Source organism: Terrapene carolina, unplaced genomic scaffold (assembly GCF_002925995.2).
Source record: "Terrapene carolina triunguis isolate 2854851 unplaced genomic scaffold, T_m_triunguis-2.0 Scaffold85, whole genome shotgun sequence".
Taxonomy (NCBI): Eukaryota; Metazoa; Chordata; order Testudines; family Emydidae; genus Terrapene; species Terrapene triunguis.
The window spans coordinates 63,472,564-63,499,203 of record NW_020664436.1 but is presented as its reverse complement, the minus strand read 5'-3'; the positions used below and the strand labels follow the sequence as shown (position 1 = coordinate 63,499,203).

Here is a 26,640-nt window from a genome sequence, read left to right as displayed (position 1 = left end):
GAAGGGTCTCCATGAAGCCGGTCAGGGCTAGACTCTTATAGGGAAGCCTTATTGTAACTTGTTTACCATCTTTTGTTCCTCCTCTGAGTAGAATTCTCCGATTCAAGAGGTGGGGCCATTGGTGTCACCTGAGTGAGGGTGGTATGGATGGAGGTGGGACAGAGACAGCATCTTGATATCATAGCTCTGTTGGAGGTGGGGTTGGGGAATGGATGGTGTTTCAACGTGTAACACCGACACAGACCCCGGTTGTCGGCAGGCAGGATCGAACCTGGGGCCTCTGGAGATTAGTGCATGAGCCTCTACCGCATAAGCTAAAAGCCAACTGGCCCTTAGCTAAGGCTGTAGAGCAGACTCATTAATCTCTAAGTGGTCTTGGTGCAACTAGAGGGGACAGAACACCACACTCAGGAGGTGCATGGGTTACAAATGTCCTGTACTAACACTGGTTACATGAGGATCAGGGACTCTGGATCCGGGTAGGTTGCCAGAACATCTTGAAGGGTGCATCTCAGTTGAGCTGGAAGAGAACTGGCTGGAGTCTTTAGTTTCAGGACCAATGGTGCAGGCTTAGGCGTGCAGTATGACACTGCCAGTGTAGAGGGAGTGCACTGCTTACTATCTTTGCACGACTCAGAGGACAGTTTTGGAACAGCAGAAGCTTCTGGTATCATCGATGCATGCCCAATCTTACCAGGAGTTCTAGGTGAACACTATATGGGGCTCAGAGTCTTGCTCAAACCTGAGAGAAGAAGTGAAGCTGCTCTCCTGTTTGAGGACCTATGAACAGATTTCTCTGCTCTTTTGTGTTTCTTATCCTTGTCATGCTTCCACTTGGTCTTTCGGCTTGGTGGAACGTTCTGCCAGTGCCACCGGAGCAGTGCTCAGCGGTTCAGGTGAAGAATTGGAGAACGGGATGGCCCTGGATCCGATCTAGGTCTCATGGTTAGCTCTATAAAGGGTTGGAAGACCTGTAACTCCCAGAGCCTGCCTCGTACAGGGGGAGACAAGTGGCTAATCCCACACCTAGATAGAATGCATGACTCCCTCAAGCAGTGGGAAGCTGGTATTGTGAGGGTCACTCAGAAGGAGATCTAGGGGCAGGCAAGGCAGATTTGAAGCCAGGAACCCTGGGCATAGGGGAGACAGGGTGGGGGAAGGAACCTCCCCAACTCTAACTAACTAAACTAGATTTAAGCTAACCAACTATGTAAACATAAGAATGAAATACCTATTTACAATTATTTACAGGTAAAACATCGAGTGAAAGAAAAGAATACAGGTGGATTCTGTCCCAGACCACGGGCAGTAGAAGACAAACTAAAGAGGCGCACCTACACTGAATACTCAGAGGGACCAGCACTCAAAGAAGAAGGGAAAGGATGCAGTCAAAAGTCAGGAAATGCACATAAAACCTTAACTCCTCTCCTTTATGAAACTGTGTTTTGATTGTCTTTAATTACATAATCACATACAAGTATTTTCATAGGAGCCCGTCTCATTTCACGCTCGGTTCAGACAGTGCGTAAGGAATGAGCAAAGGAAATGTGACATTGATTTTTTTTTAAAACTTACGGAAACAGAAGCAAAGAGGGAGTATGCACACAATACAATTGCTATCTGTCTATTATAATTCAATAATGTTATATTTTCAGTATGGGAAATTAAATTCCAAATGTTCAATACCAGCTTCTTATTGTGAGTGCCCAAATTTGAAGTCAGAGAATTGCAAGTGCTCAACACCTCTGAAAATTAAGCCTTATTCATATTCTTATGCTCCTAAGTGAAGTCTTTACCTCAAATCATGGCACATTCACTGGGGACTCCAGAGAACCTGGATTTCCAGCTCAAACACTGACCTCTTCGTGTAAATTCATTCTCAGGGCATGTCTTCACTACCCGCCAATCCGGCGGGTAGCAATCGGTCTATCGGGGATCGACTTACCGCGTCTAGTGAAGACGCGGTAAAATCGATCCCTGATCGCTCTGCCATCGACTCCGGAAATCCACCTCGGCAAGAGGCGGCAGCGGAGTCGGCGGCAGCGGTCGACTTTCCCGCGTCCTCACCGCCAGGTAAGCCGACCTAAAATACGCAACTTCAGCTACGGTATTCACGTAGCTGAAGTTGCGTATCTTAGGTCGGACCCCCGCTGTAGTGTAGACCCAGCCTCAGAGGGCATGTACATATATCATATATTTGCGCCCTGAATAGGTAAGGATATGTGGCAACCTCTACCGGTGAATGTGCATATATTAAAACCAACTTTCAACAAGGAATTAAAACTTTGGGGCCTATTCTTATCCTGATAAACTGGGGCTGTCAAACATCATCCCATTATTATTAATTATTACTATAGTTATTATTATATTAATTGGCTCAGAGGGAGGAGCAGCAAGGCTGCAACATCCCAGTCCAAAGGTCCAGTCAATCCATGAAATTAGTGCAAAAAACTTTCAATCTCCATCTACTCTGCAAACAAATTTTGCAGCTTCATTTTGATATGATTCATCAGGGATGCTTTAATTCTTCAGCAAAAATAAGGGACACAAAAGATACTCACAAACCCCATTCAGATGAAAGTGATTCTCTAATCCCTCCTGAAGGCCAGAGCCTTCATTTAGATCATTCTTGAAAGAAATTTTGTGGCAGATCCAACATTACCTCATCAAGTGTGCCTCCTTCAGGAACTCACTCTTTTCATAGTCTGTTGCACCCTTCTTCAAAGTCTATGCAACACAAGGCCACAACAAGTAGTTAGCACAATTTGATCACTGCCAGTATAACCCATTTAGCATCTATATAAGAAAAAATTCAATGGGCTGCTTTCCTCTTCTAACGCACACACTTTTCCTATTCTAAATTTCCAGTAGTGGCTACAATGTAATAGGCACTTTCTAAACAGAAGTAGGCATCTATGCCCTCTTCCTACTCTGAGGAGCTCACAGTGTAAGGACAGACTAGTAAACAGACAGCAGGGTATGGGGAAGGGGAGTAACACCTGAGGCTAAAGACACTTAGGAAAATTGTGTTCCAGCTCAAAGGAGTTGCCTATAGTTGTGCAATACGGTATTAACCATGTTTTCAGATGGATCCCATTTGTTTTCAGCTTTCCCTTTCTGCGGCAATGCAACATGCTCTTGATAAAGGTAAAGCTACATGTTCAGTGTTCAAGTACATGCTGTTACATGTTCCTGCTCTCCAGTTCTTGTTTCGACTGACGGTTAAACAGGAGGGAGATTGGATCATTATGTCAAGTCACATTCCTGTGGCACTGGGGTATATCTATACTGCAGTTGGAAACCTGCCTCCCAGCCTGGGTAGACAGATTTACACTAGGTTTGCTTGAGCTAGCACACTAAGTCTTAGTTAAGTCACTAGAAGAGGGTGATACAGAATTTAAATATTTATATATGTGATTTAAGTTAAAATGTTTAACATGATTGACTGTCTCAGATAAGGAAAGGCCCACGACTTGACATTAACAAGTGCTGTGAGGGGAGCTCAGCCCTTAGTGCTTTCCACAAGGATTCCATGAGTGAATCAGTGGCAGGGACAGAAATAGAGCCCATGTTTCTTGACTCCCATTCCTATGACCTAACCACAAAGCCATGTTTGCCTACCTTAGATCATGCTGTTGCTAAAGGGGCTACACAGCTGAAATTACCTTCACTGCCACTTTGGATTCCCCATTTCCAGCTCCTGTGATATCTACTGCAGTCCCTTCGTACACCTCTCCAAAGGCTCCACTTCCCAGCAGATTATGCAAATTCAGTTTGTCCCGAGGAAAGGCTGGCAAAGATTCAATCTCCGCCCGAGTAGGAAGAGTGCTACAAAACAGTATGGCTTGTTATAGCTTTAAAAATAAATAATCATTCAAATAAATACGTGGTTGAGGAATGCTCTCAAAATTTTGCCTTAAACAAGTTTGGTACAATTTGTCTCGAACACAGTTCCCAAGAGACTGAAGTGATGCACAGGATTTTTGCATGCCCTCTGCAGAGGAGGGAATTACACCTCTTGTGTACCTAGAGCCAGATTTATACCTGTCACAGCACAGAGGACGCTGAGCAATCATGGACTGATATTCCACAGTGCCACAATGGGAGCAGCTGGGTCCTACGCTCTTTTAAAAAGCTGGACCTTATTTAGGTGCCTAGATGGAAGCTGAACTCTTTTCAAAATCTGCCCCAATTGTGGGCACTGAGTCACTTTCTCTGGGCCTGATTCTCTGAGTGCGGAGCACCCACAGCTCCCACTGACTTCACTCATAGTTTTAGGTGCTCGGCATCTGTGAAAATCAGGCCCACGAAGGTCGGCTAAATTTTCTGCTCTGGAAGTAGCTTTTACACATGTCACAGTTACATACCTCACAGCGTAGCAAGCATTGGACAATCCCACAGCATCAGCCAGCCCCCTAAGTTGATCTAATTCTTTATCTTCCCTGACGAGCACTATCTGCCCATGCTGCGCAGACTTTCTGAACTTCAATATTCTGTGCCAGACTGGAAGGGAAAAGCATAGGAGATTGCACTTTGACATCCTTTTACACAAGTAAGCTGAATAATTACATTTGTTTCTCCCCTATATCAGAGACCCTTTTCTAGTTCCTTTCCCGCATTTGGGTTTATACATATGAACATCAGTGACATACCTGACGAAATGATTACTAACCGTACCAGTGTGAGTTTACAATGCAAGAACGCAACTGCACCCTCAGTGTCCCTCTGCTCTCCCTGCAGAGAACTAAAATCATTACAATGAAATTTACCACTATGAGTATAACCGGTAATCTCTGGTGACCCAAAACATGAGCATTCCCAGGTCCCTTCTAGCCCCAGGTCTTCTGCATGGGGGCTATACAGCACCACCTAGTAGAGATCCAAGTTTCTACTGTGCTGAGTGTTGGAATCAGCAAGGGCTAAGGCCAGGAAACATGCTCCAGTGGTTGCTTGGCACCTCACAAGATCTAGCTCTAAAACACCAGCTGGTCCTTCTCTTACATTTCTGATTTGTTTCATTTTGTTGTGGTCTGGCAGACCCACAAAATGTATTAAACTTTGTGATCACATACCAAAAGCAAACAGTGCAATCACAATTAAGATGAAGGCAATCACTCCAGTCACAACAGCTATGGTAATGGTTGCCTCTGGGCGAGGCGTAGCATCTGTTAAGAAAGAGAAGAGTAGTTCACTGACAATGCAACGTGGGTGAGCACTACTGAGCTAATCAAAACTGGGACTTTGTCTAAGCTGCACTTTCGGCGTTAAAACTTTTGTCACTCAGGGGTGTGAAAAAATACACCCCTGAACAACAAAAGTTTTAATGATGAAAAATGCTTGTTTGGACGGCGCTTTGTCAGTGGGAGCCGCTCTCCTGTCGATGAAGCTACTGCCCCTTGTTCGGAGTGGTTTTATTTTGTTGCCAGGAGAGCTCTCTCCCAGCTACAAAGAGCGGCAACACTGTGCCCCTTACAATGGTGCGGCTGCAGTGGCACAGCCACGCCGTTGTAAGGGATGGAGTGTAGACAGAGCCTGTTAGAACTCCCACTCTGTGCCATTCCTCTAACCTCTGACAGTTGTAAATGAAAGAAGAGTGCAGAGCTGTTCAACTGTTAAATAGTTAGGATGGGATTTTCAAAAGCCTCAGTGCATGCCTACGTCTGCTCCCTCTGAAGTCAATGGGAAAACTCTCACTGATGTCAATGGGAGCAAAATTGAGCAAACGCTGAGCTCCTTTGAACCCCACCCTTACTTCATTCGATATACGACAGCATCTCCAGACAGTGTAGAAAAACATATCCAACCCAGTGATAACAAGTGCAGAGAGAGTTTGGTCCCAGTGTTTCTTTGAAAAGAAAGTTAGCCCTAGCACTGCCAACTGGGAATCTTCACAGAAACACTGCTATTAATTGCCACTTACACATTTTACACTATAGATGCTATAACATCTTCAAACAAATAGTTGTCTCTGTTCATAAATCATTGGGATTACTCTGAATAAAAATGATTTGTGTTGGTGATCTACCATTTCAATGTTAGCTGATTAGCAGAATAAAAAGTACAGCACATACCTTTAACCAACACTATATTGTCACTGATGCCACTGTATTCACCCAGTCCCAGCATATTTGCAGCTGCTGCTCGAAACTGGTAAATTCCTTCTAGGTTCTTGGCCTTCCATGTGCATATATTGGTACAAGAGCCATTGTAAACCATCTCCCAAGAAGGCTTCATTTCACTTGTGTTCCAGGAGACCTTCCTACAAAGTGCACAGCAAACCAACAAAGATATATTAGCTAGTTTTTGTTATTTACAGCTTCTGCCATACATCATTTCAACAGCATGGCCTACATGAAGACTCACTTCTTGCACATGCTCTACACTCAGTACCATTCCATTCATGTGGGTTTGGCTACAGAAACATAGTGATATTAACATGCCGTTCCAGTAACACAGGAGATGACACCTCTTTAGCCTGGCATAGAAAATGAAATGCCAGCATGTTTTGGACATACACGGTGAGGGCATCCTTTCTGCTGTTTTAATATGCCACTCATAGCCAGGATCTCAAAACATTGTTATTTGATTTTAGGCAAAACTCTTCATTTATTCTTTGTACTGTTAGAGGTTTTAGCTCTCTCGGGCCTAGAGCAGTTCAGTGCCCCTTCTGTATCAGGTTTCACAAGCTAATACAGAAAGCATGTCATTGGCAGGGAAGACACAATCCTTTAGCTAGCCAGTTTCCCACAGTATCTGCTGGCTGCCAGGTATATTGCTTCCTTTTTAAGTTGGCTTTGATTGGATCGCTCACCAAAAATTCAGAGCAGATTATACACCATCTGAAGAAGGAGCATATATTAAATCTGTAGGGCATGTCTGAATCGTCATTTCATGTTACACGATACAGGTATACTTCATGTGAAATGGCCTTGTACTGTATGCCAACAAACCCCACAACTCACTCTAAAGCAGACAGGGCCGCCCAGAGGGGGGGGCAAGTGGGGCAATTTGCCCCAGGCCCCGCAGGGGCCCCCACGAGAATATAGTATTCTATAGTATTGCAACTTTTTTTTATGGAAGGGGCCCCCAAAATTGCTTTGCCCCAGGCCCCCTGAAGCCTCTGGGCAGCCCTGAAAGCAGAACAACAGAACAAAAACATCTAGCCCAGAAAGCCATGTGGAAGCTAAATGTATGCATTGTTGGGTTATTCATGTTACTGACAGAGCTCTGTGAAAATCAATGGTTATCCTCAAGGAGATTATGCAAATATTTTCTTTGGTTTTGATTAGCTGGGTTCACACTTACCTAACTGGGTTCAAATGAACCTTAGTTGGACACATTGCAAAACTCAGTTGAAACCATTGACTTTCTCCTGGGTTTACATCAAAACCACATGAGAAAAATAAATTTCACAAAACTGATGAAAAATCAAAGATGAATCATGGAGAATACAAAGCTTGTGACTGTGCATAACCCTTACATGAGATAAAGCTCCTCATGCCTTTCCTCACCTTGGACTCCCACACATGGGTCAGGTGCAATCTGGCCTTTAGTAGATCAAAATCATCAGGTCTCATCGTATCTCAGTTATCGTATCCAGTTCAGTATTGTCGTGTACTCATGGTAGAAGCTTACAACACCAGGAAAGTATGCCTGAGTGAAAGCTTATGCAGCTGAAGTATGCCAAGCTCTGGCAGTGCTGTCAGTCTTTCACTATCATGAGCACTAAATTAACTTAGGAAAAACAATGCACTGAGTTTTATTTTTTGGTTCTTTCCCTAACCCCCAATCTACAAAATGTCATAGAAATATCCCAGCAGAAGAACCCCCTTTGATATTATTCAATGTATTCATCTTCGGGAGATTTAATACTTACATTGACTCTGGAATGCCCTGACAAGATTCCCCTCCAAATTCCTTATCAGGAATTGGAAGTATCAAAGACAACTCTTCCTACAAAAAATATCCTAGGCTATACAGTTACCCCATATGATCCCAGAACAGGACTTTTTAAAGTTTTAGCTACTGCTGTGTAGATGCCTATGAGTATAGACATGTTCACTAAAGCTAACCATTTGCAAGAGGATTAATTCAAGGAGTTCCCAGTAACCTGGAACATTTAATGCCCTTGTCTGATAACTATTTAACATTTCCCCCACAATTCCTCTGCATAATGAGGTATCTATACTTCAATTAGTGATGAATATGCATTAATTGATTCAGAGGTTTGATTTGGAAAAGCATCCAAAATTTCATCTGATTAACCAGTTTACCCAAACAGATCTATGCATCTGGGAAATGGCCTGGAAATCTTATTAGAACTAGTTTTCTTATGAGATTTCCAGAACTTTCTGGTTTTGTCTGAGTTTATCAGAGTCAGAAATACTTAGAGGATAGCCTTTCCTAAGACATTTCTTAATCCTCAAGGAGCTGACTGAGGAGATATCTGAGCCATTAGCGATTATCTTCGAAAACTAATAGAAGATGGGACAGATTCCAGAGAACTGGAAAAGGACAAATTTAGTGCCCATCTATAAAAAGGAGAATAAGGACAACCTGGGGAATTACAGACCAGTCAGCTTAACTTCATTACCTGGAAAGATAATGGAGCAAATAATCAAGCAATCAATTTGCAAACACCTAAGAGATAATATGGTGATAAGTAACAGTCAACATGGATTTGTCAAGAACAAATCATGTCAAAGCAACTTAATAGCCTTCTTTTACAGGGTAACAAACCTTGTGGATGGGATTTGAGCATTAGATGAGGTATATCTTGACTTTAGTAAGGCTTTTGACACTGTCTTACGTGACCTTCTCATAAACAAACTACAGAAATACAATCTAGATGGAGCTACTATAAGGCGGGTGCATAATTGGTTGGAAAACCATTCCCAGAGAGTAGTTGTTAGTGGTTCACAGTCAAACTTGAAGGGCATACCAAGTGGGGTCCTGGATCCGGTTCTGTTTAATATCTTCATCAATGATTTAGATAATGGCATAGAGAGTATACTTATAAAGTTTGCAGATGATATTAAGCTGGGAGGGGTTGCAAGTGCTTTGGAGGATAGGATTAAAATTCAAAATGATCTGGAGAAACTGTCTGAAGTAAACAGGATGAAATTGAATAAAGACAAATACAAAGTATTCCACTTAGGAAGGAACAATCAATTGCACACATACAAAATGGGAAATGACTGCCTAGGAAGGAGTACTATGGAAAGGAAGCTGGGGGCATAGTGGATCACAAGTTAATATAAGTTAACAGTGTAAGACTGTTGCAAAAAAAGCAAACATCATTCTGGGATATTAGCAGAAGTGTTGCAAGCAAGACATGAGAAGTAATCCTTCCACTCTGCACTGATAAGACCTCAGCTGGAGTATTGTGTCCAGTTCTGGGTGCCACATTTCAGGAAAGATGTGGACAAACTGGAGAAAGTCCAGAGGAGAGCAACAAAAATTATTAAAGATCTAGAAAACATGACCTGTGAGGGAAGATTGCAAAAACTGGATTTGTTTAGTCTGAAGAAGAGAAAACAGAGAGGGGACATGATAACAGTTTTCAAGTACGTAAGCAATGGGCTTAAATTGCAGCAAGGGAGGCTTAGGTTGGACATTAGGAAAAACTTCCTAACTGTCAGGGTAGTTAAGCACTGAAACAAATTACCTAGGTAGGCTGTGGAATCTCTGTCATTGGAGGTTTTTAAGAGCAGGTTAGACAAACACCTGTCAGGAAATGTCTAGTTATCACTTAGTCCTGCCTTGAATGCAGGAGACTGGACTAGATGACCTCTCGAGGTCCCTTCCAGTCCTACACTTCTATGATTCTATTATTTCAATATTGCCTTCAGATACATAAGGAAGACTTAGCCACAAGGAAGACTAAAAGCTCCTTGGGTCTCTGGCCTAAATTTTCAAAATTGATTTTGAGTGTTTTGGGACATTTCAATTTTTGGAAGCCTGAGACACCTCAGAGGGGGATGATTTCCATAATGAACTGAGCACCAGCACTCTGAAAATCAGATCCCTTTAAACTGTGTCAAGTTGAGTACCCAAAAAATCAAGGTACCTAACATTTCTAGTCACTTTGGAAAATTTAGGCCAGTGTGCTTGTGAGGTCCCTGAATCTCCTCATCAACTCCTCAGCCTACCTCTTCTATTAGTAAGCACAGATGAGGAATAAGCTGAAAGCCCGAATTCCCCCCTTCAGCCATAAATCATATTGATGATCTTCCTTCCTGTCTTGCCTGAAAACAAGATGTGCAAGAGCATGTAAATACAATTTCAAAACAAAGGATATCAAACATTTAGAAATTTCTAAAATGGCTTGAGTTCAATTTGGGATATGGGCCAAAATGTAAGCTCATTAGTATTTAATCTGAACCTATTTCCTACTTAGTTACTATAAAACATTCTGCTGAATACCCATACACAAATGAACCATCTATCATTTGCTAGCAGGAGCGTGCTCTGCAATTCACTTACCTGCTTTCTAAAATGTGGTAGGTAAGATTGCTTCCATTGTCTTCAGCTTTTTCCCACTGTACAGAATTTGTATTCTCCTCTGCTATTTGGGGGATTCCTGGTTTACTTGGAACTCCAGCTATTGTGCAAAGTGAGAAAATGTAGAATTCTGAAAACATAGTATATTAATACACACATTTCATATTCTGAGAAAAAAGTGACAAGAGCCAGGGCTAGAGCAAAACTTCGACATGCACCTGGGTGTTGAGTCATGTGAAGGAACTGGAGACTCTCGTCTAAAAGGCTACTCATGGAAAAGGAACCTTTGGACTTTTATTCATGATGGGAAACTTCACAAGGTTCATTCACACACATTCAGACTTCTGCCTGGATTCACGAGTTCTTATAACATTAAAGTATTTCATTTCAATTCCACTCTCTCCTTCCCCATCTCCCACCTTTGAAAGAGTGCTCCAATTTTATTTTTGGCAGATATTTATTTTGTACCTTTTTTGGGGGGCGGGGGGGAGTTCACACAGAGAGAAATCAGTGATTCTTATAAGATGAATATTATGTGGCAAAGCACCCTGAAAATGTTTAACACTATTTTGAGGGTGCAAGTAATCTAGGATTACATGATTTTAAGGGCTTACCCCTAGTTTTAAAGCTTCCTGGAGGTGAGGTGCTTTTTGCTCCGGTTACGTAAATAACTGCTGCTCGCACAAAGTAGTTGGTGTCAGGACGAACTCCCGTGAGATGACATTTATACATGGGACCTGCCGTACAGGTGATGTGTGCAGGACAAAACCAGCCGTTTTTTGTTTGCCACTAGAAAAATAAAATATCATCTGAGTCAATAGTCTCACTCTCTGAGGGCCTGATCCAAAGTCCATTGCAATCAACAGTCTTTCTATTGACTTCAGTGGCCTTGGTATGGGCCCTTAAAGAAGTGTGTATACAAACACGAGTATTGAGAGGCTATTGAGACTGGGGGAGCATGAACTACAAACCCTCTTCTGACAGACCAAGGCCACCTAGAAATTTGATGTTATTCTTCGGAGATCTACAAGGCCTGGAAATCACACGGGACAACAGAGTGGGTGGCACCTGCATAGGTGTGCAAGAGCAGGAGAGACCATAAGCAGCCTTCCCCTTCCACACCTGTGTTTGGCCTGTACCTTTGGCTCGCTGTGAGTTTGCTTGCCAGGCTGATCCTAAGTGAAGCCATCGCGATTATGATCAGCGCTATTAAGACATTCATGCAGTCTAGTAGCGCTTCTGGCATTTTCTGACTACCGTGGTTCAGTCGTTAAACCTGAACTTGCCATGTATATTGCTACCATTGTAGCATTTACTTCATAGCGCATGCTGCAGGACTGATTTGTTTCCCCAGCAGTTTCTTTCTAGGCCTGCCCCATGTAGGAGATGAAAATAAAATTCATAGACTGTTTTTTAAAAAATTATTTCAACATTTAAAAAAATTGGAGCCCACCTATTTCTTTCTAACCAGAGCACACACTGGAGAGTGTGTATCGGGGCTATTCCTTCCCCGAGAGGTTCTGGATGACTCAGCCAAAAATCGTTTGGAACTCCTGGAGAACGCCTGCTGCAGGGGCAGTTCTCCCTTGTTCCTGGCCAGTGCTGCCTTCACCTTGCCCCTTGGTGGAGTACTACTACTGGCAGGGACATTATAGTGCCCGAATTACCCAGTAGGACTCCTTGCATCCTTCCCTAGCTCCCCACCCTCTACAAGGCTGGACAACATCTGGCCTTTAACCTGAAAAGAAAAGTGTATTTTTTACCTTCTGCAATTCAAACCAGAAGCTGGTTATGTTGCCATGCAAAGGAGACCTCCATTCTAACTGACAACTGGTGTTTCTGGCAATTATATGAACTGGGACAGGCGGAGTCTCAAACGTTGCTGCAAACACAGGGGCACTCTCAGAAAACCAGTTCTTCTCTGGATGAAAAGCAAGAACCTAACAGGAGAAACAATGAAACATACAGTCTCAAGCCACTCTGAAAACTGCATTGGATGTGGTTTTGTGGTTGTTGTCATGGCAATGTGAATGCTTCCTTTAGTCATTCAAGTACCTTGGAACATTACTTAACTGCTTTAAACAAAGTTGATACTCAGGGGAAGATTAAGACTATGTACGGCCTGAACCCAAACATTCTGGGCCTTCCCACTAAAGCTATGGGGACCCTGAGACAGAACTCCTCTTGGCCGCCAGCCCCATCCAACAGACTCTTCTCAGCTCCCCAGTTTCATCTTTCCCACAGAACTGCTCCCCTCATATTCGTTCCTTGTGTGACATAAGCATTTCCGCAAACCTTTGGGTAGCGTTTTGACACCCACCGAGTCCTTCTCTCTAGGTTTAAAATCACCAATTAAAATATCACCTATTCTGTCCATATAGGTATCCTTCCTTTGTCTGCAGCCTGCCTGGACAGTGTCATGGATAGCGTCACCACTTCAGTGGAATTCAATGACCCACAAAGAATTGCAGCATTTTTACCAACTAGATGTTAAGGACCATTCCCTGCACCTCTCTCTCCGGGGCACATCCTAATTTGAGAGAAGTTTTTCTCCTAAAGTCCACCAAACAGCCAATGCACTGCATGCATTTTTAAGACTCTTGTTAACCTGCCCTTGCTAATACTAAAGAAATACCAGAATTGGTGTATTGTTCCTCCAGGTATTTATTTGCAGTATGCTTTTTTTTTAAAAAATTTATAAACTGCTGAAAGGTGGAATCCACTCATAAGTGTCTGTCAACTTTCAGTGAAATAATCAAGTATAGTTCTATGGATAAAACAGAAAAACCTGGAATGCCACAAAGGGACTGAGGCATTGCGATGCTCAGCTTCCCAGCGCTTAACTTTTAGGTGACTAAAAAAAAAATCATAGCAACACCACCGTGATCCACAAAGCCTGAATTAGGTGCGCAGGCTAATATGTATGAAGAGACAAGCACCTTAGAATGAGAGCCTCAAAAGCCAGCATAATAAGCAGGGAGCCTGTGGGAGATGCTGTGGAGAGGGGCATGTCCTAAAGCTCTGCCCTTTTCTCGGAGACCGGCTCCTGAATCCACGCTGCAGGGAGGCACCAATCTCAGCTTAGTGATCCAGAGCCAAGAGCCCTCTCCTGGAGTCAGGCGGTGTAGGCACCTAAGTCATTTTTTGTGAGAGTGAGTTAGACACCTGCTTCACTCCACACAAAATGCATGGGGAGGTCTAGTGACCACCTTATACATTTTACCCCAGTCAATGGAGCACTCACCTGGGCTGGCGAGACCCAGGTTTAATTCATTCTTCTGCCTGATAGGGGAAAAGAAGCCTCCCACACCTCTCAGGACAGTGCACTAACCATTGAGCTATGGAATATTCTGATGTGGGGCTCCCTCAGTCTCTCTGTTGAAGCTGTACCACAATGGATCCAATAATGAAAGAGCGATTGGGCCAGAGAGCAAGCGAGAGAATGATTCTGTAGCCTGGTGGTTAGGGCACCCATATGGGAGACGTAGGATCCAGTCCCACTGCTCCAATGACTTTACTTACACACAGTGGAAGAGCATCAACAGGTGAGACTGAGGGAGTGCTATATCAGGATATCTCGTAGCTCAGCTGTTAGAGCACTTGCCTGAGATGTGTGGGAGACCCCTGTTCAAATCCTTTTTTCCCCCCTCAGGCAGAGGTGGGAATTGAACTCAGGTCTCCCATCTCCCAGGTGAGTGCTTTGTCCAGGAGCTAAAAGCTGCGAGTACCACCACCGACCAGATTTTGAAAGGGATCCAGCCCTGCAGGCAACCTCTGAGCATGCCTACCAAATCAGGCCCCACACACTTATCCTTCACTTATCTTTCTCCCAATCCTGGATCGTCCTGGGGCTTAGGCGGGAAACAGGCTTCCAAATGCCTAGAGTGGATACTCCCCTTAGGCTGGGGGGAGTTCCTTTAGTAGTGGGCGGGCTTCCGCCCACCCACTTCCTGGATCCCAATAGGATCACTCTCCTGTAGCCATCTGGCCTGACCCCGTCACAGGTAAAAATGAGAAAGGAAGTAATTTTTCAGTAATAGTGTGAGGCAGCAGAGTGCATGCCAGGGGCAGGAACTCAGGCACCAACTGTAATTTTACCCTGACAATTTAGGCATCAAGTGAGTTTAGCACCTACAGCGTTAGGCAGAAGTTTTCTGGATCTCAGTGGACCCTAAATGCCAGACATAGGCATCTAAGCCTGGAGTTCTTGGTAAATATCTTGGTAGATCTGGACCAAACAGCTTTTTGGGAGAACTAGGACTTTTCCATTTTTCATTAAATAAAAATATTTTAATAATACTAACAATAATACTAATAATAGGCCAAGACCTGATCCTACTACCAGTGGAGTTAATAGAAAGTCTCCCATTGACCTCAATGGATCAGGATGGAAGTTTTGCAGTGGGACTTCAAGATTTGACCCACTAACTTTTTACATTTATATAGCTCCATTTATCCCATTGGAACCCACACTGTTGCATATACAATAGGACTGAAAAACTCTACCTTACGGGGGGAAGGTTGGCAGCCATCTGATCAACTCATAGCATGCTGCATGACAGTGCCAAGAAGAGAACTACCAGCTAAAGATATCACAGCCAAGCATTACACATATGCATGGGGTCTTAAGTGTCCACACAAAACAGAAAGGCCTCAGAGCTCAGTTTTTAGAGTATGTCTACTCAAGAAGCCTGGAAATATGATAAAGTCACTTATAATTATACCTTGAATACGTTATTTGTTCCACCATTGAGGCTGTTAATAGACCAGGCAAGTGATCCATTTGGAAATTCATTTTTTCTCAAAGGAGCTGCAGGAATTGGGAGTAAAAAGTTGACAGTAATTTGATAGCGGAGGGAGTCTATGGGTCCATTTGGCTGTGAAGGCTCACTCCAAGATATATTGATGGTGTCATCAGACAGAACCAGTATCTCAGTGAGGTTAACCGCCTCTGGTACTGAAACAAAGAGCAAAACAAAAATCTTGTAGATCTGGGGGACAAAGGTTATTTTCAGAGAAATCAAGAAGAAAGTATCAGTATAAAGGGCTTTAAATAGACACAAAAGCATGTGACATATGATCCATTTTTAATAGTTACACTGTACCCCTACAAATCATACACATAAAATCCACATTCTTGTACATCAAAAACTGTGCACTGATTCAAAAATATTTTGAGGTGCTTAATATGTCTTTGGCTATCCCACGGTCCTAGCAGGTATACTTACAGCTGTTCTTCTTTGCCAGCCTGGCAGTGGTGCCCTAGAACTCATGCTCTTTGCTAAACTCCTACCTGGGATGTCAGATATGCATTTACTCTAGGCATGCATTAGGGAAAAAAATGCCCATATACTGAATCAGAAATTTTGCACACTGATAATTCAACAATGTCTGAAGGTAGAAACGTGAAAGGTAGGCTTGTTATGTTGATCTTCTTGAAATATAAGGAGTAAGTCAAGTTTGAAGAAAGACAGTTCAATAGCTTTAATTTTATAAAGTGTGCATATTTACCCCAGAAGTCAAATGCTGATTTAATTTTGCTTTGCTTGATCTAAAAGCTAGAAAGTTAAATTGAGGATTCATGCAAAGGATAGCAAGATCTAGAAAGCCTGGTTTTAGGGATTTCTGTGTTTGAGAGGTTCCACATCAAAGAAGTTACAGTTTCTGTACATCTCGTGTTAATCTCTCTCTCTCTCTTAAAAAAAAAAAAAAAAAAAGTCAGATGCTTTGAAGCACTACAGATTTTTCTTAGCAGTACAAGAGTGTTGCCTCTTATGATCTTGAGTTGGCCTTTGGCACATATCCTAAGAACATATGAAATGATACTCTGTTCATGATCTGCCAAGAGAAGCACAGCCAACCTTATATAAGGAGAAATATTTAATAATGTATCAGTCATCCTACAATGAGATTTTAAACCGAGCAGATGCACTGCACTGATATTTTCTGTAGTGAAAACCATCATATTCTTGCATTTTGTTCAAATGAACTATTAGCTAATTTGTAAAAGAAACACAAATAAAATATCAGCTCATAAGTCATGGAATCACAACAGTTAGAAATGGAAAATATTGTTAGGCTAACCAAGTTCTTGTCCATCTAGTATTGTTTCCTACAATACATTTTTCAGTGCTTTGTTCTGCCCAGTTTTAAGTTTATCAAACAATGAAGCTTTCACCATTTCTCTTGAGAAATGGTTTCATAATCCAATAGATCAAACTCTTAGGAAGTTTTCCATACTGAGTTTTCTATATTGCTTATTTTGATTACATTCCATTTCTCCCAACAATACCTTCACACTATGGAATCCATTCCAAGCCATTTCAAATAATAGAATGGGGGCGTTTTAATATTAATAAGGATGCACACAGAATTGTAACTAGAGCTGTGTGATCGTTGTACGTATTTTTCTGTGAATATTCAATAATATTTTTAAATAAGTTTATTACAGCCATGCTTATAGATTTCTCCTCCACTTCCTTTCCTATCCATGTCAGCTGGTTACTAGATGACCATTTTGAAAAACAAAATCCTCTTTTGACATTTACAGATAAGCTTTGAACTGATATATGGCATCTCCATACTGGTTCAGCAGGAAAATAATTTTATAAACGGAGAACTAGACAGGTAAATGTCAGTATTAGGTTTATAACAAGGTAGAGTCCCATACACATCAGAATAAGGATGATGTGCTTTGTAAATCATCATTTACTTCTGCGGTTTACTTAATTTTTATATGTATTTTTCCCTAAAGTACACTAATGTTTTGGCTACAAGATCATAGATTATTCAAGTGAAATTTGCATGGGTTGTGTTGATAAGGAAAACAGATTTCCTGCTAAGAAATGTGTGGAGTAAGAGTGACACTCAGTGGCAAGACCAAAGCATTTATTTTTCCTAGCTCTATTTCCTTTGATTCTCCCCCTCTTCTGTATTTGCAGGGATGTAAAGATTGATTCAAGCTTCACTCATTTTGACATAGAAACAATGGGAAGACAGAGAGGATCCACAAAGTTCTGACGTGTTGTTAAATATGCTAGGAACACGAAGAAGCTTTGACAGCAGCTGATTTAATTCCAAGCTTTAATAAAACTGTTAATCACATGCAGAAAACTAGGAACAAAAAGTCAGGAAACACACACATTCTGACAGCAGTGTGGAAGTTAGATTCCTGGGGGAAAAAAGACTTCATATTGCACACACATGAAATTATTTTGAAATGCTGCCTCAGTCAAAAAGAATCACTGCAGTTGTTTAGCTATTGCTTTATGCCTTCTCAGGAAGTCAACAAGCCAGAGCATTAATGAATCACTCCCTATGGACTCAGATATTTCACAGGTTTATATTTAGGGCTTCAGTTTTTCAGGAGTTATTAATTTCATTTTTCAATAGGGTGACCAGATGTCCCAATTTTATAGGGACAGTCCCGATATTCAGGGCTTTTTCTTATATAGGGACCTATTACCCCCCACCCCCATCCTGATTTTTCACACTTGCTATCAGGTCACCCTATTTTTCAAGGTTTTTTTGTTTTAGCAATTTTTTAGTTTTATGTAAATGTCCACAAATCGGGGTTTTGAGGACTTTCTCTTTGTATATACCACAATGAGTAATTATATGCATTACTCATTACAGTAGTACATAGCAAAATAAGTAATCCCTTTGTAATGTTCTGTAGTGTGCTTTCACGTAGTATACAGTTTAAAACAGCACTACGTTAAAGCACTCAAAAGAATCTTTAATGCTTACCAGCAGAGTCTACACAGACCAATTAATGTGCACCACGTTCATGCACTTTGGAAATTACATCCCCTTAGCTCACAGTACTGCTTTATGTAGACAAGCCCTTAGAGCCACGTAACCATTTCCGGTGTTTTTCTGGTGTCTATTGGATAAACACCGATTTTGTTTTTTTATCGTTATATCGGTGTGTTTTATCGCTGTTTATTGGTTAAAACTGAAAATCAGAAACCCTATTTATACTGTTAGACCTCCAGCCTTTTGCACAGGTCTGAGTAGATTAAATGATGAGCAGGCACTTCCAAACTCTCTAGCAGATGATACATAATTAAAGCTAAAAGCCTTATTCTGCTCTCGCTTACATTGATGTAATTCAGAAATAACTCTAACTGAAGTCAATAGAGTTACATTTGCCTAAGTGAGACTAGAATTAGGCCCAAAAGTCAGAGTAGAGCCTAAAACTCACCTCCATAAAGAGTTGTGCCAATGGTCTCTTTCCCCAAATGTGGCTGCTCAGAAGAATCTGAATAATAGTTTTTCACAGCTGCTTGTATCACATAACTTGAAAATGGCTGTAGGCCTTCAATAAGTGCTGTATTTTCCTGAAGTTCCTGTAATTAAGAGGCGGAATCACAGACAATAAATACTTTTAGAAAATAAAGCACTGTATGTCCGAACAAGCATCTGGCAATGAAATGGGAACATATGATTTAATTACATAGGACAAAAATCAAAACATTGCAGTACTTTTTCCTAAAAGTAAATTTAAGGATCATGAAAGATGCCAGATTGACGACATTAGAATGTTAACATCTCTAACAGATCAGGCACAACACATGTCACGGTCCTGCAACTGAGCAATGTCTTTAATCCTGATTTTGGTGGGTCACTTCTAGGAATGAACTAGGGTATGTCTGGTTTTGTGCCATTTTAATCCTTGGTCTCTCTACTGAGATTGCCAACAAGGATTTCAGTTAATTAGTGCCAAGTGTAATGATGTTTTTGTGACTGAGACCCGCAACTCCTTTCATGTAAAGTACCAAGGAATCATCAAACTGTATCGTTTTATGCACAGATAATGAACTTCTTCCATCCCAGAAAATGTTTTGTCATTTTCATGGTATTATAAAGATGTGAGCTAGGGATCTTATCCAGCCTCCACTGAAATAAATGGAAATCTTCTCATGATTTCAGCAGACACTGGCCCAAGAGCTAAGTGCAATAATTACAGCTACAAAACCATATTGTTCAGCAACTGTCAGGGGGATTAGAAATAGCAACTGCAAAAAAAAAAAAGAGAGAGAGAGAGAGAGAGAGAGAGCAAAAGGACACTAAGATACCAAATCAAACTGGTCTCAATGGTTATTTAAATAGATTAATTACATCCACAATCTGCTTTTGAGCAGTAGAAACTGAAGGGTCCCTTCAAATGAGCTTTAGCAAGGAAATGTTAAGAAAGTTGAATGTCAGAGAGTCCTCTTGTGTGAAATTATGTTACAGAAAGCCAGGGAAGCTACCATTTATGGCAAGAAGAGTTATACAGAGAAGGTGGCATGGTTTTATGGAGTGGGAAATTAATACGTAGTAGTGTCTGTCTGTGGAAACAAGATTTCATAATGGAATATCAAATACTTAGAAGTGTCATGGAATCACCTTTTCATAAATGATGCCATGCAAGTTTTTGCTCCAAAATAGTCTTACCATTACTGTACAATGTAGGCCAGACAAACAGCGGGCTGAGCTCCTGCCATCATTAGTAACTTTTCCATAGTACACCAGGTATGTTGAAGTAGGGCGGGTTATGCCAGTGCACAGAAGTTGTGTTTTGACAGGCGGTAAGCTTACTGTAAAACTGGTGTTTGTAATATTAAGAATAGTAGGTTTCTCAGTATTTGAAGCTAGAGTCAGGCATCCTTTATCTAGAAGGGATGGGAGAGAAAACATTCTGAAGTATAACAGCTGTAGGGACACTCCAGATTATATATGTGATCCTACTGCCTTTAGCAACAGAAAGTATAACTAGCAAATACTATCTTTTCACTGGTTTCATAAACAGATAAAGAAAAAAGTCTGAATTTAATAGTTTGGGTTCATTTTTTGCAGCCAGTAAAAATAATTTTTTTCAAAGAGAAGGATTTGTTTATTTTCTTGTAAGTTACTCAAGGACAGATTTTTAAAGGTATTTAGGTGCATCGTTAGGCGCTGTAGGAATATAGGCCCACATTAGATTTGGGTGAACTATGGTATGAAATTGAGTTGGGATATTAGCATGAGCAACAGGCCCACAGCATTTGACCAAAGAGAATATGATCCTGAGAAAGAAGAATTGTTGTGTTAAAGTTGTAGTGAGCCTTCAAAATACCTGTGTTATCTTATTTAAGGTTTGAGCTGAAGTAATAGAAATAACACAATTAACTGGGTACCAGGTACAGTAAATAATTGGCTACATAAGAAACTCCTTCATCTGGCCTTAGCTAAAGTCCAATAACTGGCAATGACTTCACTTGTTTGTTAAAAGGTATAAAAAAAGTAAACCCTTTCAAGCGTTCATTGCTAATACCTGCCTGACCAAGCTGGAGCCAACCAATATGGGTCTAAGCACCCTGGGTCAGCCCTTTTGTAAGTATCTTGATCAAATGCTTATAAATGTTTTGTTACTGCTTGGATGTAGTAAATTACTTATTATTTAGCTTTTTAGGCACGTTTAGAGCAATTGTAGCCTTTGGATTTAATAAAGGAATTTATGGTTAAATTAGTGTCATGGCAATACCCTGCATAAATAATAATTCCAACAGACACCTAAATACCTTTGAACATCTGGCCCTTAGTTACTATGGTGACGAGTGCACTATAGCTAGATCAGACTGAATTTGCCTGTCATAGCAGAAGAAGAGCTGCAGGGCAAAGTCTAATTTTCATTTGCGGTGATGTTTTCTCACACTAACTTTTTTCATCCCTCTGCTCACTAGTAGTGTTCATGCTCTCTAATTAACTCTCACAATTCTACTTTGAGTCATCACACTGTCTTCAGGATGCCACACTTACAGGTTTCCTGTGGTTCCATTGTAAATCACCTCTTTTCGTACGACCTGCAGATTCCAAATTCTTTTAAAGAGGTATTCTCCACTACTCACATCCCATGCTCATGGAATGTATGCAGCATCTATTATTATGATGCACTCTGACACGATGCAACATCCGTCCAGTTCTTAGCTTTCATTCTACCTTCTAAAACTGGCATTGTATTTCAATCTATTGCACTGTCCTATGTATCTAAATCATTTTCCTCTGAAATCCATCTGCAGTCAGGTGGTAAATTTTAGATAAACACTTTTAGAATAATTTACAATCCAAATAAATTATTTTAAAAAGACATGTTAAAATTTTAAAAACCTGCTACCTGGGTAGGGCTGCATGGCTGTGCTGTAGGCTAAGATTTGCACCTGTTCATGTGCTCTTTCCTGAAAGAAGAGGGGTTTGCTTTCTTTATTTGCTTGATAAATTGTCGTATAGTCTTTTGTTACAACACTCCAGTATATAAACTGTCTGTCGACAGTCAAACTACCAATGGTCATGTCTGTAGAAAAATATTACAGAGTTATGTTTCAGAATAAAAATAAAGGCAAAAGTGCAGTTAGATACCCAGTCCCACTGAAAGTCAAAATGAGTTGAGCATTTAACTTGCATCTGAGTCTTTGGAAAGCTTTTTTTAGGAGGAGACTTCTGACATTTTCTGACATGTCTCCTAAAAGTGAAACATTTCTCTCTTTAACAAACTGTAGATTTGATGCCTTCTCTTCTTATCCAATTATTATGGTTAAGATTAATTACAGGAAGTGTAATTCAATGATGATAAACACCAGTAATTATAGAACACAAAATTGTGGCTCATCATTCACCTTGAATGGAATCCCTCTCTTAAGGAGGAGATGATCCCTCACTTCCAAGATGAGATGTTAAAAACCAGCAACCGCTCTGTGCAGCAGGAACACTATACATCCCATAGACCCTTTTGTAATAGGACATTTTTAGCCAAGTCTCTTTGGCTACAGTGTCTAGGACCAGGCTGAAAACTGAGCCTGGATTACCATTATAGGAGTTATCAGGGTATGAGTCATCCTATAAGACTTTTTGTGCATGGAACACCGTCACCACATTCAAGCCATTCCCCTGATGGTGAGAAGGGAGACACTGAGGCCGGTATTACCCTCTGGCATATCTTTTTGGTTGCGGGAAGGAGGCACACAAATTCTGTCAACAATATTAAACCCTCTCTACGTTATGTGACAATGTGGTAGATACAGTGGCGTCCACTGACAAGCAGCAGGAGTTGATGCAATACTCTGTCTATCTGACTGATGATTTAATGGGAAACAATAATTCCTGCAAATATCCCACACTGTTCTTTCCCCTGCTCTGTTACAATGGCAAGCATAACTAAATATTCAGACGTAGACTTCTTTTTTCTGTCTTCACTTCAAAGTGGTTAATGTTGTGGAGAAAATCCATGATGAGTATTGCATTATTTTTGCTGAAAAGTAAATTCTTTGACAGAACAGTAGGGAACAGACTGAGAATTAAAAAACGCATCAGAGAGATCTCACCTTGAAGACTAGGAACATTGATAACTCTCCAGCAGTGGCATCCATCTAAATCTGAGGCCCAGATTTCATCCCTTCCTTTGATAAAGAAAATATGGGATTTCTTGGAGTCAGAGATATCTATAGTCATTGCTCTTCCGAGGTCTGTTTCTGTCACATTGCAACTGCAGTAGCTTCTTCTTGTCTGATGTTCTAAAGGTGTGTGTCCCAAAATGCGGTGCCTGGTATTATTCACGATATCATAATAAAATATCCAGCAGCCCGAATCAAAGGCTTCCATCCAGTACAGACGACTATCAAACAAAATGTATCATTTACAATAGAAAATCTTGCTCCAGGCAACCTACCTTAAATACAGTCTAATGAATTAATACAGCCATAGAATCATTAAAGTTATTGTAGGGTAAATACAATGGAATTCCCTCAGAGTGGTCTCAGGTTTTTTTTGTTGTTTGTCTATTTGTTTTTGGGTTTGTTTTGTTTGCTTTTAAACAGAACATCTTTAAACAGAGGTCCTCTATGGCCAGAATTACAATGTGCAGATTGCAGAAAATTTTAATTTAGCTACCGACTTCCATTTTGCTTCACTATAAATGGAGTTTCATGTCAGTAGAGCCAACACTTGAAGTCTTTAAATCAAGAATGGATGTCTTTCTAAACGATATACTTTAGCTCAACCAGAAGTTGTGGAGACAGAGTTTCACCCAGTAATTCCTATGGCCTGTGTTATGCAGGAGGTCACACTAGATGATCATAATGTTCCCTTCTGGCTTTAAAAAACTATTAATTTATTTAAATTGCTGTATCTCAATTAAATTGAAAACAAAAGTTATCAGTCATTTCATACCATACCTCAAGAAAGGATATGTTGAGAGAGATGATATAGTCAAGTATTTGTTACTTGACTGTACGTTCAATGTTTTAAGGGATTTTGCCTTGAGTTCAAGATCCATAATAAATATTTGAGTTCCTTTCTGTGATGTTTTCAAGGCAACAAAGAGGTGTCTTGCAATCCAGTCAATTGCAATAGCTGTGACATTGCGGAGAAATCCATGTTTGAAAAGCTTAAGGGAAATAAGAAAACAGTTAGTACATCAGTTCAGAAAGTAGAATTTTTAATCCCCCAGGAAATGTGGACATTTAGAAAATAGTTTCTGTTTCCTTTCATAACAAAAAGTCAAAATACCAAAAAATCATCAAATGAGAAATTTTGACTTTTTTGACAGAAGCAAAAGTTGTCATTTCAAATCAACATTTCAACATAACATGTTGTTTGGGTTTTCTTAAATCAAAAAATAAAATAAAATAAAATAAAATAAAATAGCCATTTTATGTTGAAATGAAAAATTGTTTTATTTCAAAATGTTGATACAAAATGAAAATTATCATCAGGACATCTCTTGTTGGAAAATTATTTTTTTTTTCAATCAGCTTTGACATTTTCCAGCAAAAACTTTCAGTTTCAACAAAGCCATATTTTCTATAGGAAAACTTTCCACATAAAAACTTTTCAACCAGCTCTAACAACTGCAGATAAAATTGATTTTTCCAGACCGGATGAGGATTTTTATCATATTACTAGAAATCAAATAACCCAGTTGTCTACAAATTACACTAAGCATCTCATACAAGCTGGCAATAATTAAAGCAGAATGGGCCATGTTTCTAATGCTGTTTTCCCCATTAAAAGTGATTTGTTTGTCAGGCTTCTCTTTTCAGTTTTTATAATATAATTGGGCTCTAATTCATTACATAGCGGGTTCCAAAATAACCGCAACAATATGCATATTTTACATGCTCCTTTCAAACAAGGAAATACACAATAGAATACCTGAAGCCTGGAATTATTCTGTATATTCAGAAGAAAAAGGGAATCTTCCTGGCTATAATACATTGTCTCGTCATTAGCAGTGTAACAGACACCCTTTATATCTCCTTTTGCTGAAAGACTCTGGATGGTCTGATTTCTGTCTACGTCAGTAAAGACCATCTTGTTGGCAGAAATAGTTATGAGAGCTGGAACTGGAAAAAAATCTGGAGGGGGAAATGAAACAGAACAACTGATACCAAACTCTCTGACAATAATGTTCATTCATCATGATAAAGTCAGGTACTAAACAAAAATTAACAAGGGCCCTGCACAAACTGTGTTTGAAACTGCACTAGCCACAAATATGTAAGCATATTTTTAGGATGGTTTCGCATCACGGCCTTCCCCACACCCTAAGAACCATGTTCTACAATAATTTCCTAGACAACTTCAGGAGATAGCCTAGAATGTGATTCAGCTAGTACAGTTCTCAGAAAAGCATCCCAATTCACAGTGCCCAGCGAAAATGTGAGAACTGTCCTAACCACTCTGGAGTTTAACACAATTGTTGCTTGCATAATTTCAACCAGAAGGGGAACTGGGACTAAATGAATAACAATATCTACACAGGAACTTTTACAGCTGAGAGCTGCAAGTACACAAAGGTGCCATTCAAGGTAACATTTGTATTAGTTTCAACACAGTATAATGTGCTGGCTGATGGGTATATTATACTGCCTTTTACCGGATGAAGCGTCATAGCTGCTCGTTGTTTGTGATTATGTCATCCTTTAGTGGACTGCGTACAAAGTGTAAACCTTGATACTAGCAACAGCTAATGGATAATCTCTGTTCGCTCAAAGGGTAGAGATTTAGGATTTTTGATGCAGGTCATGGGTTCTAATGCCCCACACTACACATGTGCTATTAAACTAGCTAAGTGTCTTGTTTGCAGCTATGGATTTTTTACAACAGCCCAATGAAAAGTTCAAATAATTGTCCTAGTTTGTTACCATGGGAAGTGGCTAGGGCTCAGTATGTGACATTTGTCTTCATACAGAGAATATAAATTTGTGGCTGTTTGCACAAATCATCCATGGCTACTGCCAATCTGAGCTATATTTGAACCATCATCCTAGTAGTAAAAGGCTCCATATCTCATTACCAAACACCTGTACTATTGAGTCCACCATGCATTAATATTTGGATTGCAAGAGATGGTAGCTGAATATTGATACCTGATGAGTTAGCTTCTGCTATATTAGATAGCGGTCCTGGACCTGCCGATGTGAAGGCTTGCACCTGGAGATAAATGGAACAGGAGAAATATTCAGTAGCAATGTCCACTAAGGCCCCAGTTCAGAAAGCACTTAAGCATGTGCTTAACAATAAGAACATGAGTAGTTCCACTGACTGCTCACATGTTTAAACTCACATGTTTAAATTTAAACATGCGTTTAAGTGCTTTGCTGGATCAGGGACTGGAGTGAAGGGGGGCTTCCAAAGGTGGTCTGGGCAATGATAGTTCATCTTGTGTCTACCAACCACTTCTAGGTCCCCAAGCAAAGGAGACAGGCTTTTCTCATTTCAGATAAGAGGTCTGGAAGCACTTCTCCTGCTGCTTCATGTTGTAATTCTCCAGCAGGCCCAGCTGCTTCATCCTTGGACTAGGATGCAGCACAGCTCGCCTGGCCCTTTGTGTTTTGAATTTAATGCATTACCAAATCATGCATTATGGGCGTCTCAGTTCTCAACTCATAATGAAAACTACAATGCCATGCTACATTTAAACATGAGTCATCAGAGGCCAGCTGGTACCAGACATCATCTGAATCCTCACGCTTCTTCAGTGGTGGGGGCTGTCTTTGATCTGTGGAACTAAGTTCTGTTGGGTCTTTGACCCTCAGCCAGCCCAGGATTCAGAGCTACAACTCAGTAGTGTTGACGTCACCAGACATCACCATCACCCCAGGTAACTCAGGAGGG

At 40.7% G+C, this 26,640-nt stretch overlaps 1 protein-coding gene across 1 annotated transcript in view; it reads right to left on the bottom strand.

Annotated features, from left to right (window-relative positions):
- Positions 1-26,640, bottom strand: part of ROS1 (ROS proto-oncogene 1, receptor tyrosine kinase) — a 90,794-nt gene that overhangs the window by 22,186 nt on the left and 41,968 nt on the right. Inside the window, exons 23-38 of the mRNA XM_029911077.1 lie at positions 25,893-25,956; positions 24,676-24,878; positions 23,697-23,908; positions 22,848-23,137; positions 21,644-21,820; positions 19,945-20,162; positions 18,710-18,854; positions 15,228-15,460; positions 12,267-12,443; positions 11,118-11,292; positions 10,486-10,603; positions 6,072-6,259; positions 5,073-5,165; positions 4,368-4,503; positions 3,666-3,828; positions 2,663-2,727 (exon numbers count right to left, since the gene is read on the bottom strand). Coding sequence (XP_029766937.1) covers positions 2,663-2,727; positions 3,666-3,828; positions 4,368-4,503; positions 5,073-5,165; positions 6,072-6,259; positions 10,486-10,603; positions 11,118-11,292; positions 12,267-12,443; positions 15,228-15,460; positions 18,710-18,854; positions 19,945-20,162; positions 21,644-21,820; positions 22,848-23,137; positions 23,697-23,908; positions 24,676-24,878; positions 25,893-25,956 — 2,657 coding nt within the window. The remainder of the gene's footprint in view (positions 1-2,662; positions 2,728-3,665; positions 3,829-4,367; positions 4,504-5,072; positions 5,166-6,071; positions 6,260-10,485; positions 10,604-11,117; positions 11,293-12,266; positions 12,444-15,227; positions 15,461-18,709; positions 18,855-19,944; positions 20,163-21,643; positions 21,821-22,847; positions 23,138-23,696; positions 23,909-24,675; positions 24,879-25,892; positions 25,957-26,640) is intronic.